The sequence below is a fragment of the Anser anser genome (genome assembly GCF_964211835.1).
Source record: "Anser anser genome assembly, chromosome: 4".
NCBI lineage: Eukaryota > Metazoa > Chordata > Aves > Anseriformes > Anatidae > Anser > Anser anser.
Window position 1 is genome coordinate 77,189,481 of NC_139724.1, and position 16,275 is coordinate 77,205,755.

A 16,275-nucleotide genomic window follows, 5' to 3' on the forward strand; every position below is an offset into this window, starting at 1 on the left:
ATCAGCCCCACCAGCTGCCTTTGAACGCCCGTAGGAAACGTCGCGGTGGTGAGATTTACAACTGCTCGGCCTGTTTGCACCTTGCGGTGTAATTATTAGGCTCAGTGACATCTCTCACCTGGGGAAGGTCACGAGTGAGCAGCGCTCTGATTGATCGGGGGCCGGTGTCTTTGTTCTCCCGTTCCCTTGTCCGAGGGGCTTTGATTTGTGACGGGGCTGATTCCTGGAGCCCGCTCCCGAGAGCGGCCCTTTGTTTCACGACCAACGTTTGGAGCTAAAGGCGCTGCAGACCTGTCGGGGGCCAGCCCTAAAATCGTAACCTGGACCAGCAGAGCTTATTCTTAGCGGGGAGAGACGGCTCCAGCTGAGCTGTTATTTGTGGTCACTGGAGGTGGGTGTGGGAGAAAGGACCCCTTTGTACTGCCCAGGGGCTTCAACGGCCCCGTCGGATGGGATCTGGTTTCATGTTTATATCTCTGTCCCTGGGATACAGGTTCAAGTATGTAAACTATCTATCCTGCAAGCACAGGCTCCTGCAGGTGTGTGGGTGCTAGTGGGCATAAAAAAACATTCCTGACACCATCTCTTTTGAGGAGTCTTCACCTCCTGATGGCTATAAGCCATTAGGAGTCAAAAGAAAGAGCTGACATCCGACAACTCCGGATAAACAGCTAAACATTAACCCTTAAAGTGGCTCGAAAAACACACTTAAAAGGCTCTTTGTGGAAAGAAGCCATTTTTTTTCTCCAGGCCTGTTAATTGCTGTCTTTCTTCGGGACACCTTTCAGCAGCACCTACTGTAAACAGAGCGCCTCCTGCGAAGCACTTCCCCGGGGTTCCTGCCCTGGTCGCAGGGCAGTGCGCGGAGGTGGCAGTCCTAGAAGCAGAGCTTGAAAAGGACCTACAAGATCATCCCGTCCAATCTCATCCCGCTTTCCTCCTGCCCCGTACAATTGTCCCAGCTCCCACAGGGCTTTGGTTTTGCTTGTATTCCTCTCGGCCTGAAAGCCGAGACCTTTCCTTTCTTTCCGCCAGCCCACCCCGATAATTTGTTTCCCTTTCTTGTTCACCAGCAGCTTCTGTATTTGGTGCAGCCGGGTTCATCCCCGGCTCTTCCTTGGCTGTCGCCTGCCTTATCCCTGTCTCGCAGCTTCCTGCGTGCCCTCAGACACTTGTTTTAGCTCCTCTGAAGCAGCCGTACCTCAGATTACTCCAAGTGAGACATCAAGGACACGAGCGAAGGAAGGCAGCCGGTTGTCCAGACTTGCCTGCTGTAAGCATGCTCGGTTACTGCAGAGAACGAGCTATTAATCACATTTCCCCCGTATATATAATTATCTGTAATTGCTTTTTAAATCATTCGGATCTAACAGCCTGTTTCTAATTGGGGCCGTTGGTCCTTCAAGGGAAGGAAATGCGTCGAAGGCTTGGGGTCCCGAGGAACTTGCTTGGCTTCTTTAAAGCAGCAAGGCCCTCCCTGAATCCTGCAGCACCCACCGTGGTCCTTCTTGATAGCTAGGGAATCGCAGGGCTTGGCGTTGTCACCGAGCAGCAGCAAATGGTCTCTTCCTCGACAGAAGTGCTTGAGGGACAATGACGAGGAGGGACCGAATTGCTCCTTTTCATCAAAAGGAAACTTGCCACATTTATCACGCCCACATCCAAAAGCAGGATTTTGTTTCTTCCAGAAGAGGGGAGACAACTCTAATTCTCTTTAGAAAGACCTTCCGTTCTGGCAAGGCGCGGTGACTTGAGCTCGCCCTAAACTCGGCAGTTTGGGGCATTCTCCAGATTTTTTTTTAGACGGGCTGATGACTCTTGGGTTCATCAGTTGCCTTGAACGTTCCCCATCAAAGTCTGTGTCCTGTAAGGTGAAGCTTCTTCCCTGGGCCAGGAGGAAGTTTCTTTTGCTTTCCTGGTGTAGACTGAATGCCCTACAGAGCCAGTCTGGGGAGGACGGCCTCTCCTGGGGGGGTGGCCTCTCCTTACCCCATGGACAGCCGACCCGTGGGCAGAACCCGTGCTGCTGCTGTGGTACCAGCCTCCGGGACTCACCTTGGGAGCAGCTCCTGCAGAAATTCCTGTAGAGAGTTTACCTCGTGAGCGTTTATCTTACACATGAAGAGATCTTCTCCATCAGAAAGGACAAGAGGCGTCTTAGTTCCTGCAAAGCCCTTTTACGTGGTTCTTCACTGTATGGAAATGCATCGTGCCTTTGTCTTGGCTTCTCTCTCCAGCTCAGAAAGAACTGTTATTTGGTCTTGCTACTTAAAGCTTGATGGTTTCGAAACCTTTGTTTGTTTTAATACTTGGGGTTTCTGGTGCGGTAGGCAGCACTCTCCTTCCCCAGAAGACCAAAACCCCCAATTTTGCAGGGACTTGGAGGTGTCGTTCAGGGGACTGGGTCTTGGGGCAGTGTGAGCCCAGTGCTGGCCGAGGTTTTCCTTCATCTCAGCAGCCTGCTCAACACCGGTGTCACCCTGAGACACCCGAAGGCTTCCCACGGGGACCTGGAAGGCTGCAGCCGGTGCCTTGCCGCTGACCTGGCTGCGGGACGGAGCTCGGGAGTGAAGGGACCTGCTGGACCGCCGAGCTACAGGCAGGGGCATGCCCAGCACTGAAGCTGCCTTAGGTGCCTGCTGCCATATATTTCGTCCCACCTGCTGACTTGTTACCATCGGTCATTCCTGCAGCACTGGTAGACGTGTGCCGCTGGGCATGGGGAGCTCGTCGCCCCGCGGGAGCGGTGCTCTGCTCCAGCCCCGATGGGCAGGAGCCTAAAATGCCATGTTTTCCTTCTTTCCCTTCCGATTACTCTGCTGTTTTTTTTAATGGAGAAGCGATGCATATTATTTTTCTTTCGAGAAGCTGTGATGCACTAATTTGCAACTCCATGCATAGGCAGCTGCGCGCTCGCAGATCCGCAGAGCTGAAGGTAAAAACTCCCCCCGTGATAAAGGTGCTATCCCATAACTGACCCATAAATCCTGCAAACTCTCCCATTCTGCTTCGGGGCAGGGTCAGTTGTTCCCATTTAAGGTGAGGGCGGTAACATCCGAAGCCTCGTAGCTGTCTCAGAAGCAATTGCACATCTCTATCCAAACAGCTGTTGAGCATGAGGAATATTCCTGCTCGTCGCAGTGCAGAAACCTGATGGCACCCAAGGTGCCGCTGACACTTTGCGTTTCGTGCTCTGCTAAAAGCAGTGACGTGTTCAGGGGACGGTGCAGAGGTGTCAGCAGATGTGATAGAGTGTGAAGAGCTTGTGGCACCGGCACCGGCACTGACATACTTTATATCTAACAGATGTCGTAGCAGGGTACGCGTGTGGCCACATTCCGACCCTTTCCAGTCGGGTCTGAAAAGAGCCTCTGTTCTCTGCCTTGCCCTACAGACAGCAGGATTTGGCCGCTCGTGGTCACAGCATCCCTGACAGAAACCAGAGAAACTTTCTGAAATGGATAGCCCTCAAGAGCCTGCACGGCCAAATACTCCAGTTTTCCTCCTCCTTATTGTTTCAAGGAGGGTAAAGAAAAGAGAGATAAAATTAATCCCAAGCAATGGCACTTCTTAATGCCTGTTCCAGGTTTGGCAAGAGGTTTGCGGGCAGCACCAACATGCACTGCTGGTGTAAATGCGCCGCCGTGAGCTGGGAAGATGCTGGTGGCCTGGCAGCTGCCGATGGTGCAGGGGCAGGAGCAGAGGCTGCAGCACCTCTGTTCCTCGCTTCTCAGGTGGGTTTTGGAGCCAGGACTGAATGGTTGCCTTCCCATGGACAGTCAGGGGAGTTCGTGTTAGCTCCGGAGTGGCCACGGGTCCTTTCATTTCCACCCTGCACGTCAGTGTAAGCCTGGTTTACCGCAGAGCCATGACACATCCCTAAAAACACACTGTTTGCAAACAGGGCTCTGGATGCAGTCTCTGATGGGAGCTCCACCACAAAGCTCTACATCGCGGGGAGCTGACGGTGCCCATCTGCTAGGCACAGCTCGGGGGCTCCAGATTTGCAGCCGAACAATAAAGCCTTGCAAGTTACATGGCTTGTCTCATTGTTCCTAACTTTACATATGTATGTGTGAATCCACCTACATGGCAGTGACAGGGGGGTGCAAATCAAATGCTCTCCCGAGCTGCTTGTCTACTTTTTTCAGCTTTGTCTGCTGCTGACTCGGTTTTACAAAGCATGCCAGTAACAGAGGAAAACTTTGGTGGGCAGAGACCGAACCTGCTCGACCTGAGTGCAGTTGAGTTGTATTTACAGTCATTGAGCTGTATTTACAGTCGTTGAGCTGTATTTACAATGGTTTAGTTGTAGTTACAGTCACTGAGTGGTATTTGCAGTCATTCACTTGTTTTTACAGCCCGAGGCTACTCTGATGCCTGGGTTGAGGCTGTGCCTGACTTCTTTAGAAGCAGCAAGCCCACACGGACGCTGGTGGTTACAGGAGTACATCACAAATGTTCATTTTTTTTCCTAAATAGACAGGTTCAGGGCTCCAGAGAGGCTTACTCTATTTGCTTGTGCAGCACCTCCTGGCCCTCGTTGGCTTCTCCTCCCAGAGCCACCACCTTCCCAGAGCCCCCACCTTCCCAAAGCATCTTCTGGTGGTGTCTCCCCTGCCCTGACCCAGGGACTCGGAGCCAGCGAGACGCGAGCGTCCTGGAGCTGGATGCTTCCTCCCGGGGCAGCCCAGCCTGAAGAAGCCCACCCGTGGCTCCTTGCATGGGTCGGTGGCTGCGGAGCTTTGCGAGCTCTCGGGGGATGTCAATGCCTCGAGGTGTCAGCCGAAAGGAGGTGATCAAAGCCGGGATGGCAAGAAGGGAGGCTCTAAACCCTCACCGGGGAATCACTCGGTTCTCCACACCGGCAGCGGCGCAGCTCCCTTTGATCCCTGCCTTTTGGGGGACCCAGCCCTGCGACCCCTGCATCAGCTCTCAGCTGGGATGGGGATGGGGATGGCGTCGAACCCATGGCCGGGCTCCTGCACCGAGGTGCGGCCGTATCTGGACACGCTGTGGCCAGGGACAGCCCCGTGGGGCACCCGACTGCTGACCCCAGCTGTGTCTGTCCGGGCTCTGCTGCAATTTCCTTGGTAGCCCAGCCAGCATCAGGGGTGCAAAGGGAGCCGAATAGCTTGTTTCCGTGCTTTCAAGGAAAACATTTTGACTAGAGATGATTTTTTTTTTCTTCTGAAAGCCGTGAACGTTTCTTTAAAAGAGGGGAGCCTAAAAGACTTGAGAGAAACAAAAAAAATGAAGAGACATTTTCTAGTCAATTCCATCTGATTTTTATTATTAATTTCAGGGAAAACCTAACAAAAATGTTTGCCTGAAGATCCTTTTCCCCTGGATTGTGACTTAGCCAGCAAACTGAGTCTCGGTTACTGACACAGTTATTTACTACTGTGCACATCAGTCACAAGACAACCAGTGTGTCCAGCTAGGAAAGCTTTAAAGTGCTCAGGAAGAGCTTTAGCATCGGTATTGCAAACAATAAATTTAAATAAAGGAGAAGGACTTAGCAAAGAGGCGATTTGATGATCTTTGAAGACTTTAACGGGGTCAAAACTTCTGGCAGAGGAGAGCTCCTTGGTGCAGCAGATCGATAAATGCCACACTGGAAGTGAAAGTTTAGGCAAATGCAAAGCAGGAGGCTGGCTGAAGCAGGATGCCGAGACCTTGAAGCTGGCCTGGATATCTTCTGAAAAACGTCTCTGATTTAACCAGCGGGTTTTGGGGTGAGATGGATCATTTCCCAAATCTCTCACCTGTCAGGTCACCTTGGGTTGACGGTAGGTCTGTGGCATTTCCAAGTGGTGCTCCTTAGCTGGTTTCCTCAACTTTATCCTTAGCAAGTGGGTCCATGTGAGGCGCTTTATTGTTTGACAGCTGGGAAAAGTTTCGGAAAGAGTTTATTTTTAAGGAAAAACCTTATGGTCTTTAACTTATTCTTTAAACATTTTTTAATTTTGGAAAGCCTTGTAAAATTAAGCACAGGTTCCAGGAGAGATTTGTGATTTTGGTCCTAGTAGCGTTCCTTCAGCTACTGCCAATTAAAAGAAGAAGAGAAGGTCTGAAATATCTGAAAGAACAACATTTAGGCAATTTTACTGCGGGAACAAAACCTCAAAACCCCAGTCAGGCTGGTTTTGACCCCGAGGAAGCACATTAAGCCAGCTCGATGAGGTTCTGCCTCCCGGCTAGGTGGCCGTGTGGCGGCGGTGGCTTGCCGTGAGGCGCCACGAAGGAGCTCGGTGGTTTCACACCGTGGTTGCACTGAGCTACAAGCAGAGGTGTCTGGTGGCCGTAGTGCCGCTCACCTCGTTTTTCCCCATGTCTTCAGACGGAGCAGAGCCTGCGAGCGGTGCCGGCCGTGCCCCAGGCTCTCTCGGGCGGCGCGCTGGGCCCAGCTCCGCCAAGCAGCGGCCGCTTGGTGCCTTCATTTACAAAATCCCGTCCTTGGCGTCACCTCAGCCGCTGCCCTGCTGCCTGGTGGCCCGGGAGGAGGTGGCAGAGGGCGGCTGGCAGGGCCCACAGAGCCCCTCGGCCTGCAAACCACCACCAGGCCTCGGCGGCGGCCCCGCGGAGGCAGCAGGAGATGCGGTGACCAGGCTGGTCCTCCCTTCCCCCTCCTGGCGGTGCAGCATCCGTCAGGCCGCATGACCCTCCCCCTACCAAAATTGGCTGCTTTCTTTCCTTCTCTTCTCTCTTCCCCCCCCCCCCTTTTTGGCTGAGTGATGAGCTGTATGCCAAATCCATCTGCTCCTGTCTCCCCTAGCTGCCTTCCATATCGTCGCAGGATCCCTGGCAGAGCGCCTAGACCTATCTCTCTCCCTGCGCTCGTCGGAGCACATTCCTTTCTACACCTTTTCCCGAGCTGGGATAGAAATGAGTATCAACCCCAAACAAAAAGCATCTGCTTTCTGCCTGCTTCTGCCTCACCGGCCGCGCATGTACGTTACACCCGTGTCAGCAGCGAATGCAAAACACACACAGCCCCCCACCTCGCAGCCCCGCATCCAGCATGGGCTGAGGGAACTTCGGGCGCCGGGCGCCTGCCTCGCGCTCGCTCCCTCGCTGTCTCCGCAGCACCAGCTGTGACCACCGCACCATTTGTTCCTCCAGCCCACGCCAGCACTCGGAGCCAGTTCTTTATCACCCCAATTAGCCTTGTCTGTGCTGATGAGAGGAGAGAGGCTCCCACTGCAAGGCAGAGACGGAGGGGGGGGGGGGGGAGAGGAATCACGCGCGGCGGGCGCCGCGAGAGGCGATTCCCTTCCCGGCGGCTTTGTTCCCCCGGCGGGGATGGGTTTCACCAGGTCAGGGGTGCCACCAAAACGCCAGCAGTGCCGTACCGCCTGCGCTACCTGGGTGACGCTGGTTTATAAACAGTCGCTTGGAGGGGCCTGGAGGTCAGGGGACACCTTTTTTGTTCTTGGTTATCTGCTAGAGGAGCTCCCGGGTGCTGCGATGCTCTGCAGCTAGCAGCGGCCCCTTCCCGTGCCACTCTTCTGGTCGCACCTTGGCCTTGTCCTCAGCGAGGATCTCCTCACTCCTACACAAGGCTTTCGGTAGCCCCTGGGGGATGCAGCCATTCCCTTTCTCCTGCTCTCTCATCATAGCGTCTCTCACGCTGGTATGTCAGGATAGTAGCGGTCAACACTGCACTGGTGCTCATGCAGCTTTCATCCCGAAAGCCTGTCTTTTTCCCCCAAACCAGCCCCTTCTCAGCACCCTTTAGCACTGGGGTCTATACACCACGGTTTCCTGCATGCAGCTTGCGAGCCTGTGTCCCTCTCGGACTTGTCTTCTCCTGGTGTCATTGCTCAGGTCCTATTTCTGTTAGGGACCTCAGTGCTGTCGTGCCAGAGCCGGGAAGGGGATCCCTCCTTTGACCCAGCACAAGAAGAACTTCCTCGTTGGGAGGAAGAGGATGGGCACAACTCAAACCCGGTGCCATGGTGGGTGCTCAGTTTGGAAGGACACAGTCACCTCGTATAGGGTGGGACAGGTCCCATCGCGTAGTGCAGAACCCGTTCCTCAGAGCACCCTCTGCGGCGGCCGTTCCCTGTTCGAGGGGTTTCTGGCATGGCCGTGACCAAGAAGGACCCAGCCTGGGGGGTTTCTTTGAAGCACGGACACAAGAAACGTGACACAAGAAACTGGGCTCTCCACGTCCGTTGCACGATGCCATGTCCAGGTCCAGGACTCTGGGCAGCTAGACCAGCAGTCTACACCAAAATAGGTGAATTTCCAGTTTCCATCAGAAAATCCTGATGGATCTAAAGAATTTATCAGGGCACGCAAGGTCAGCTAGTGAATGTCACCTCAATATCTGTAACCCACCATCTGAACACATCTCCTCATTCTTCTGCGTTCGATTTCACAGGGAGAGGAATCAGTAGTTCCCGGCGCCCTTCTGAACAGCTCTGCCAGTGCTGCTGGGGGTCTGTCCCTCCCGTGCTTGCCTCCTTGGTGGGGATGCCCCTTGGAGCTCATGTCGCTGAGGCTCTATAGCGGGGTTTTCGTATCTTTGTATCTGCTTTAATAAAGTCAACCAAAAAAGGATCTGCAGTTTGCTCCGGTTCAACCAGTCACCCTCCATCGCATTTATTTCACATCTTCCCAGGCTTCAGCAAGGGGCTTGGGTGCGCTCAGTAACACTCATCCCCGAGCCAGTGCCCACGATTGGTTTTATTTCCTTTGGACGTCTTTAAAAGGGTCCCTGACCGCGTAGACGTGTCCCGTTAGGCATCCATTCCCTTGTCGCTCTGCTCAGACCCCACAACCTGTCTCTGAGCTCCCACCTCGATCCCGCCCTCCTAGGGCCATCCCAGCCGGCCCTCAGCGCAGAGCCTTGCCGTGACGGAGGGGCTCAGCCACCCTCTACAAGGAGGCCGTTTTCCTCCTAGACCCCCGGGAAGAAAGCTGAGAGGACCTACGAGCAGTTCTCTCATCTCTCTCCTTCCACCGAGACGGGTTCAACTCCACTTAAAAAAATTCTTGATGGGTTTTGTCTGAGTTGTGCTTGAAGCTTCCCACCGCAGAGACGCGGCACCTTCCCCAAACATTTGGTTGCAGTACTTTGCTCCTTCCCGCTAGGATGCTCTTCCTGCTGTTCAGCTGGAGTCGTACTCGCCGCTTTTTGAATTGTGTCCCAAGAGAGCACGAACAAAACATCCCTCGTTCTCTCCTCGCCGCAGCCTCTTGCAAGCACGGTGGTGCCTCTCCTGAACTTCTCTCTCCTACCCTCGACGTTCCCAACTCGCTCTACGAGCTGCACCACGTCCCCAAGCCCTGCCGACGCCGGCATCGGGCCGCTTGGGTTGGGCCAACCCAACCCAAGTGGGTTGACCGGTGCCAGGTCATTCTGCAGCTCTTCTCACCTCCGGGTCTCCGCACCCGGGGGTGAAGCCACCCCGCCTCCGCATCTAGAAGCTTTTCTCTCCGTATCTGGAAGAAGAAAAGGAAAACAATAGGCAGAAAAGCTGCGTCAGAGCCGGGCAGACCGGAGTTAATCCTCTCTCAAAATGGATCCCCGGGTGCCGGTGTGCGTGCGAGTAGCCTCCCCTCTACCTTTGCCGGGTGCTCTCCCAGCACAATGCTTCACTTTGTGGTGCAGCACAGAAAGAAATGGTGAAGTTGCTAATAATGGCACTAAAAGAAAATATGCTACATCTGTTATGGATAGCAGTACAAAATTAGCTGATCACACCTCTGACACCCAAGATGTCTTCACTTAAAATACTCGTTGGCTTACTTTACATAATTTGCTGATTATATTTAAAAGAAATACAATTTTGCAATTACTGTTCTTTCTGGTGTGCTATCTATGCATCATTTTCTTTTTATGTTTATATATTTCTCCTTCATTAGTGCAGTCTGAAGGGTGATTAGATCCCTTCAAACATTTTACAGAGGTTAAACGTTGATTAAGATTTAATTATTACTGTAAATAGCTTGGAATGACATATGGTGCAAAAACCTGACATATGTGCATTTGAATAAATGAAGTGCTATTTCCCATGATGCTCCAGTAGCTGTTTAACAGCTTTGCTGAAGGGTTATGTTGCACCTCATGTTAAGATTGCTTTGATGTTATATTTTGTTGGGTTTTTGCAGCTGAAAGCTAAGAACAGTTTTTCCAGTTTTTAAAAACATTGAATATTTTAAATACCTAAATTGTTTTGCACAAATTTTTGCTAATTTGTCTAACTAGGTTAAACATTTTCAAAAGCATCTCGATTTTAACGTGGGTTCCTTAGCATTGTGTCAGCGGCGGCACCCATTCGACGTCGAGGGTTTCCAAAAGTCTGGTCCCGCGCGCGGCCCCGTCCCGCTCGGGCGCGGGGAGCACCCGGCTCCCCGGCGGGGACGCGGCGGCTCGGCGAGAGCTCAGCGCGCTGGAAAGCTTCGTGCAGATCTGGCTGGGGAAAAAAATAAAAAAAATAAAATAAAATAGGCGAGGGCTGGTGCTTTCGCGGAGACAGAAAAAGGAGCAGGGACAAAACAGTGCGGTTTCTAAATTGTGCATCGGAGCGCTTCCCAGAGACGCCGAGCGTGGTGTCTAGTCTGCTCGAGGCGAGTGCCTGCTGGGGGAGCGGCGGCGGGTGCCGGGAGGAAAGGCGCAGGGGCACCACGCCGGGGTTTAGCTGCCGTGCCCCCCCTGGGGCAGGGCTGGCCGGGCTCTGCTGTCCCCTGTCCCCTCCGGCCACCGGGTCCCGTGGGTGCCAGCTGCAGCGCCGGGGCTGGCTCCGTTCCTGCACGGCGCGAGGGACCCGCCTGGGAGGAGGACGTCCGCTGGGGAACGGCGCACGGGGATCCCCCGAGGAGCTCTGCAGTTCTCTGGGGACTGAGGCAGAGGGCGGGCATCGCTTCTTGTGATGCACGTCCGTCTCCCCAGGGGCGTTTTGGGGCTCCAAGTACAGGACTTCATGTCCTGAAGGGCATGGAGAGGCGGAAATAATGCGCCAGGTAGCAGCATGCTCTCTCTTACTGCATCCTTCACGTACATTTACAACTCCGAGTGACTCCGGAGGGCCGGACTGCGGCCGCAAACCCCCTCACACTGGGGACACGGCCCTGCCGAGCACAGCAGCTCTGACCTCTCCTCTTTCTTTCCGCAGATCGAGACGGCCCGGCTGGAGCCGGAGATCGCGATGGCCACCGCCAGCAAGACTGTGGTCTACAACAAGGGGCTGTAAGTGGGAGCTGCACCCCTTCCCGGCCCGGGAGAGCTGGGGAGGGCCGGGGGAAGCTGGAGATCACGACTGGGATAAAACACAGCAAGGAGACGAAACGAGCGTAGAGCTCAGCGGTAGTAACGTACTGCCCCTCCCGGAGATCGGGGAGCGAACTAACACTTGGGGAGAACTGACACCTCACACCACTCAAAAAGATTAACACTGAAATCGTTTTAACGTAGCCACAGGAGCAACAGCGAGAAATCGCATTCAAACACTTTAGAGAAGTAGCTAAGGAATAATCTCTGAACTTTTAGCACTGCATGGAGGGAAGTTTCCGGGACGTTTCCCCGGCTATACCTAACTACACGAGAGTAGGCTTCACCGAGCAAATCCTGTTCTCAATGCGAATTAAACCCCGGCACAGACGCTGCACAGAAGTAACTCCGCAGAGCCCGGCGGGTGCACGGATTTCGAGTGCCTCACCGGGCGTTTGATAAGTGTCCCGTACCGATTCCGCGGCCGTCCTGCCCCGCTGATCGCGCACGAAAGCAGCTCCGGTGCTGAGCCGTGGGGAGCTCGGTGAGCACCGCGGGGGCACAGCCCGTGCCCCCCGTCCCTGCTCCTCCTGCCGGCGGTGCTGGTGGCACCGGCACTCACTGCACCCGCGGGACTTTGTGTGCCGTGAGCCTGCCCCCAGGCATGGTGGCAAGGGGGTCAAGGGGCTGGAAAGCCAACGTGCCCTGCGTGGGAAGGGATCTTACGGCGAAAACGTGCTTAATTCCTCCTTTTCTTGGCACAGACGTAACAGATGGGGTTTGTCCCACCTAGCGCAGGCGCTCTGCAGGTGAGGCAGTCACTCCAAGCTACCTGGGCGCAGCTGTGTGAGGGGTTCCTGACGCCGCAGCCTCAGGCAGAGGGGCTACCTGCGCCCTGCAGGTGTCCATCCCTCTGTCCATCTCGCTCTTCGGCTGCTCCACTTCGAGGTGCTTCACGTCAGGTGGGATAAACCCCCGGCAGGGCATCAAATCCTGCTCTGTCGTGCATGGACGTGGCTCTGGGGGTGCTTCCTGGGTACGGGAGCCACGTCCCATGCGGGCGCCCGGTCCCGTGGCCCAGCAAAACTCCTCTGGCTGCTCTCGGTTGGGTTTGGGGGCATGATTTGGCTTTCCAGTGTCTGTTGCCTGAGGGCAAACCCCAAAGCGACTCGCTGAGGGTCAGGGGAGCAGATTTTGGTCGTGGTTGCCTGGAACGTTGCAGGGACGGAGGCGTGTTGGTGATGGCGCAGCTGAACGCACACGTTGCCATCGTGCCAGTGCCACCTTGTTGGGTTTGGGGGGGGGGGGGTCTGGGGAGGGTGGGGGGAGCGGGGGAAACCAAATTGCCACTGACGCAGAATGTATGCACAAGGATGTGGTGCAATGTTTGGGGGCGGGAGGGCTCGGCCCCCCGTCTGCTGCTCTCGCTGGAGCCGCACCAGGCCGAGCCGGAGCCGTGGCAGCCCAGCTCCCCCTTCGTTCCCTGGCGCTGGTGGGGGCGCAGAGCTCGTGGAGCTCTCTGCATTTCCACCGGGGTAAGGGACAGCTGGACCTGGCCCAGCAGAGTTCTTCGAATGCACTAGATGAGATGAATGTATGCTCAGCACCAGGTGAGGCCACCCCTCGGATCCCTACAGGGTTTCGGGGCGGGGGGGCTGGCGCGATGGCACGGCGGCACCGACAGCGCTGCTGCTCCCCGTGCGAAACCAGCTGCTGAGCAGCACCCTGGGGAGCGCTTCCCTCCGGCACGTGGCTGGAGCGCACTTTCCCCAAACTAAATATCTGGGGAAGTGTCTTCTGCCCTCCTGCATCACCCCGCGATCCCGCAGCAGAGGGGTCGCCCCGAAAACGGGGCTGCGCTGGGTGTGGGGAGGCGCAGAGCGCCCTGAGGTGCTGCAGGATGTGCCTGAAGGGGGGAAGGAGCTGGTCTTAAACACACACCGGGGGCTGGCGGCGTAGCTGAGCCCAGAGCTGAGCTCCCCAGAAGCCCCCACGGTGGGTTTTGTGCCCGAGCCATTCCGCTGAGATGCTGCAAAGCTTTTTTTATCTCGGGCTTTGGGTTGTGGTGTTGTTTGTGTTTTTTTTTTGAGGGGGGGAGTGATGGAGACTTCACTTTGTAGTGGGGTGGTTTCTGAGGGGTGGAGCAAGGAGGGAGACGGTGATTTGGTTTTTACATCGTAATTACAGATCAAAGATTTCGTGGCTGTGAACTCCGCTACCTGCCGGGTCTGCAGATGGAGTGAGTAATTTGCAGCGCGCACGGCTAATTACGGAGCCGCGCAGGGAAGTAGCTGGGGCCCCGCTCGCTGCACTTCTTTAGGAGAGATACCAGGGGAAAAAGCAGGAATCGGGCAGGTTTTGCCTAGGAAAGGAGCCGGTTCCTGGTTTGTGAGAGGGAAGGGGCGCACGGAGGCTTTTTCCCTGCGCACACTTCACCTGCGGAGCGTTTCGGCTCGCCGCCGAGTTAATGAGCGGAGGGCTGATCCCGCGGCGCACAACGAGGGCTGCGCTGGTTCAGAGGATAGGCTTGGGGTTCGCTGCTACCCCCTGCTCTGTAAATCAAAATCAGGAGGGCCGGGTTCTGCTCCAGGGGGTAAGGACCGGCTCGAGGGGCGGCAGCAGAGCGGTGCTGCTCCCCGACCCAGCCCGTCTCCAGCTGCTGTTCCTTCCAGGTCAGCCGGGCATCCGGAAAGCAAAGAGGGGTCCCCACGGTTTCTAAACTCTGCCAAAATCACCGTGGTTGTTGCACCGCAAGGTACCGCTTGTGCCGGCGGTGCTCGTGGGGTGAGGGCTGTGCCGGGGGGCTGCAGGCCTGGGGGCTTGGCCCCACACCCCCCAAAACGCCGTGCGGGCTGGAGGGCGCCGTGCGTCCGGCTGTGCGCGCATCCGGGAGAGCAGCGGAGCTGAAACCCAACGCGGGGCTCGGGTCCCCCCTCTGCTGCCCTTCCCCAGGTGTCCCCCGGGCTGTCCCCTCACCTGGGGAGCAGGACAAGGCGTGTGCGGGAGGAGCACCTTTGGTTCCCCTGGGGAACAGGAGAGAGGCAGCGTCCCCCAGCACAAGGGCACCGGGACGCGAAAACAGCGAGACGCTTCGGCACCGCCCGGCCCCTGGCCGCGCACCGGACCCCAAATCCCCAAATCCCCAAATCCAAGGCCGGGATGCTCCACGGCAGGGCCCGCTGGGGCCACACGGGGTGGCCGGTGTCACTTTTGGGGACCTGCCACGCTCACCCTCGGTGCACCCCACGTGGCAGCCGGCAGGGTTGGCGCTGGGGCTGTGGGCGGGACGTCGGCTCGGTGTCGTGCTCGGCTCTCGGTGCCGTCTGAGGAGTGAGAAGCATGGCACTGGGGAAGCGGTAGCACATTAGTACTGTTTATTAGGACAGCAAATCGTGCCAAAAAAGAATACACACAACGGCTAATGATAACATTATGCACATTCACTTAATAGCTAATTAATCCCTCTGACTTTCCTAATGTACAAAAGGAGCCTTCGGTTTGTGAGAACAACCCAACCATTTGCGTTTATTATTTCCTATAATTGGGGAAGTGGAAGAAATGGGAAGAAAAAAAAAACAACCCCACACACATCAAGTTGTTCACCTCAGCAGATAATAATAATGAGATGATCATCTCCTGTAGTATTTAATTAGAAATGTCGCAGTTAATTGATTTCTTGGATATGTTAATTAAGAAATAATGAGGACCAGGTTGCAGCAAAAGGTGCCAGCAAGGAGTTAAGGTTCCCTCCTGGAAGGGGTGACTGGGGGCTGCTCCCCGAGCTGGCCAGGGACAGCCAGGGGACAGCCACGGGGCTCTGGAACCGGTGCCCTGGAGCCTGCAGTGGGAAATGGGAAATGGGAAATGGCTCCGCCCTGCCCTCCGCCTGGAGCTGTGGTCATCAGACACCAGCTCTGAGCTCTGCCGGCCTCATCACCTCGGATTTCCCTGCCTGGGGACGGGGGGAACGAGCGGCAGCACCCGGCACAGCAGCCACCCCACAAAGCGTCCATGTCCCATGCCCATGCACCCAAACCTATTTTCTGTGTTTTTTTTTTTTTTTTTTGGTGTTCCTGGCTGCTTCTCCCCTTTTCTCCGTTTCTTTGCTTCCCCTCACTCACAGCTCCTTTGCTTTCCACTCCTTGCTCTTTTTTTTTTTTTTTTGGCTCTCCATCCCCACGTGCGGCGAGGCAAGGGCGGGTGGCCGCAGCGCTGGGACGGCCGGCGCAGCACCCGGAGGCTGGCGCAGGCACGGGGCCACGCAGCACCCGCAGCCCTCAGGTGACACCGGTGCCACGTGCCGGGGCTGGGGTCGGTCCCTCGGTCCCTGTGAAAGCTCTGCCGTGGGGACCCAGCACCCCGACGACCGGGGCCGAGCAGCGAACAAATCGTTCCGGCCTGGAAATGGGCTCCAAGCGCTCCTGGCACCGCCGGGTGCCCGCAGCCCGCGGCACCTCCCTGCGTCCTTTTCGGAGCCGTCCCCTTCTGCCGTGGGGTTTTGGCGGTGGGGCTGCTTCGTGTCGGCCTCCTGCGCCCCGCAGCCCGTGGGCATCGCCGCCCGGCCACGTCTTCCAGCCGCTGCCGCGCGCACCCGGCCCCCAACCGCGCCCCGGTGTGTGTGTGGGGGGGGGCCCTCTTTTTTTAACCTTCTCGATGGATTTACCGACCGCGACGCTTTATGTAACACTTCCACGCGTCTGGAATAAAAGCGTTTAAAGACTTCGCCGCCTGTGGCAGGCGTCCTTGTTGCGTGGGGGCAGGCGGGGAGGGACGGAGGGGGCTGCGGGGCCGCGGGACCCTTGGGGCTGTGCCACGAAGCACGGGGCGCGGCGCGGGCTTGGCCTTCAGACGCCTTGAAAACGCAAACTCTCGTCGTGCTGCTTGGCCGGGGAGCTGCTCCGGGGACGGGGCTTCTCTCTGCACGTGGGGAGAGGGCTGCCCCTTCCCAAAGAGCAGCAGTTTTTATCCTATATATATGTGTGTGTGTGTATATATAATATTGGTATATAATATTTGTGTATATACTTGTATATATCATATATACACATATTTGC

General features: G+C 56.0%; 1 protein-coding gene across 3 annotated transcripts in view; it reads left to right on the forward strand.

The window, feature by feature from the left end:
• Positions 1-15,942, forward strand: part of SFXN5 (sideroflexin 5) — a 95,540-nt gene extending 79,598 nt beyond the window's left edge. For 2 of the 3 annotated variants that reach the window (XM_083834145.1, XM_083834146.1), the window contains exon 14: positions 11,127-15,942. In XM_083834145.1, coding sequence (XP_083690271.1) covers positions 11,127-11,204 — 78 coding nt within the window. In that variant the 3' untranslated portion in view covers positions 11,205-15,942. The other variant, XM_083834144.1, reaches the window with a different exon arrangement.
• Positions 15,943-16,275: the final 333 nt, after the last annotated feature.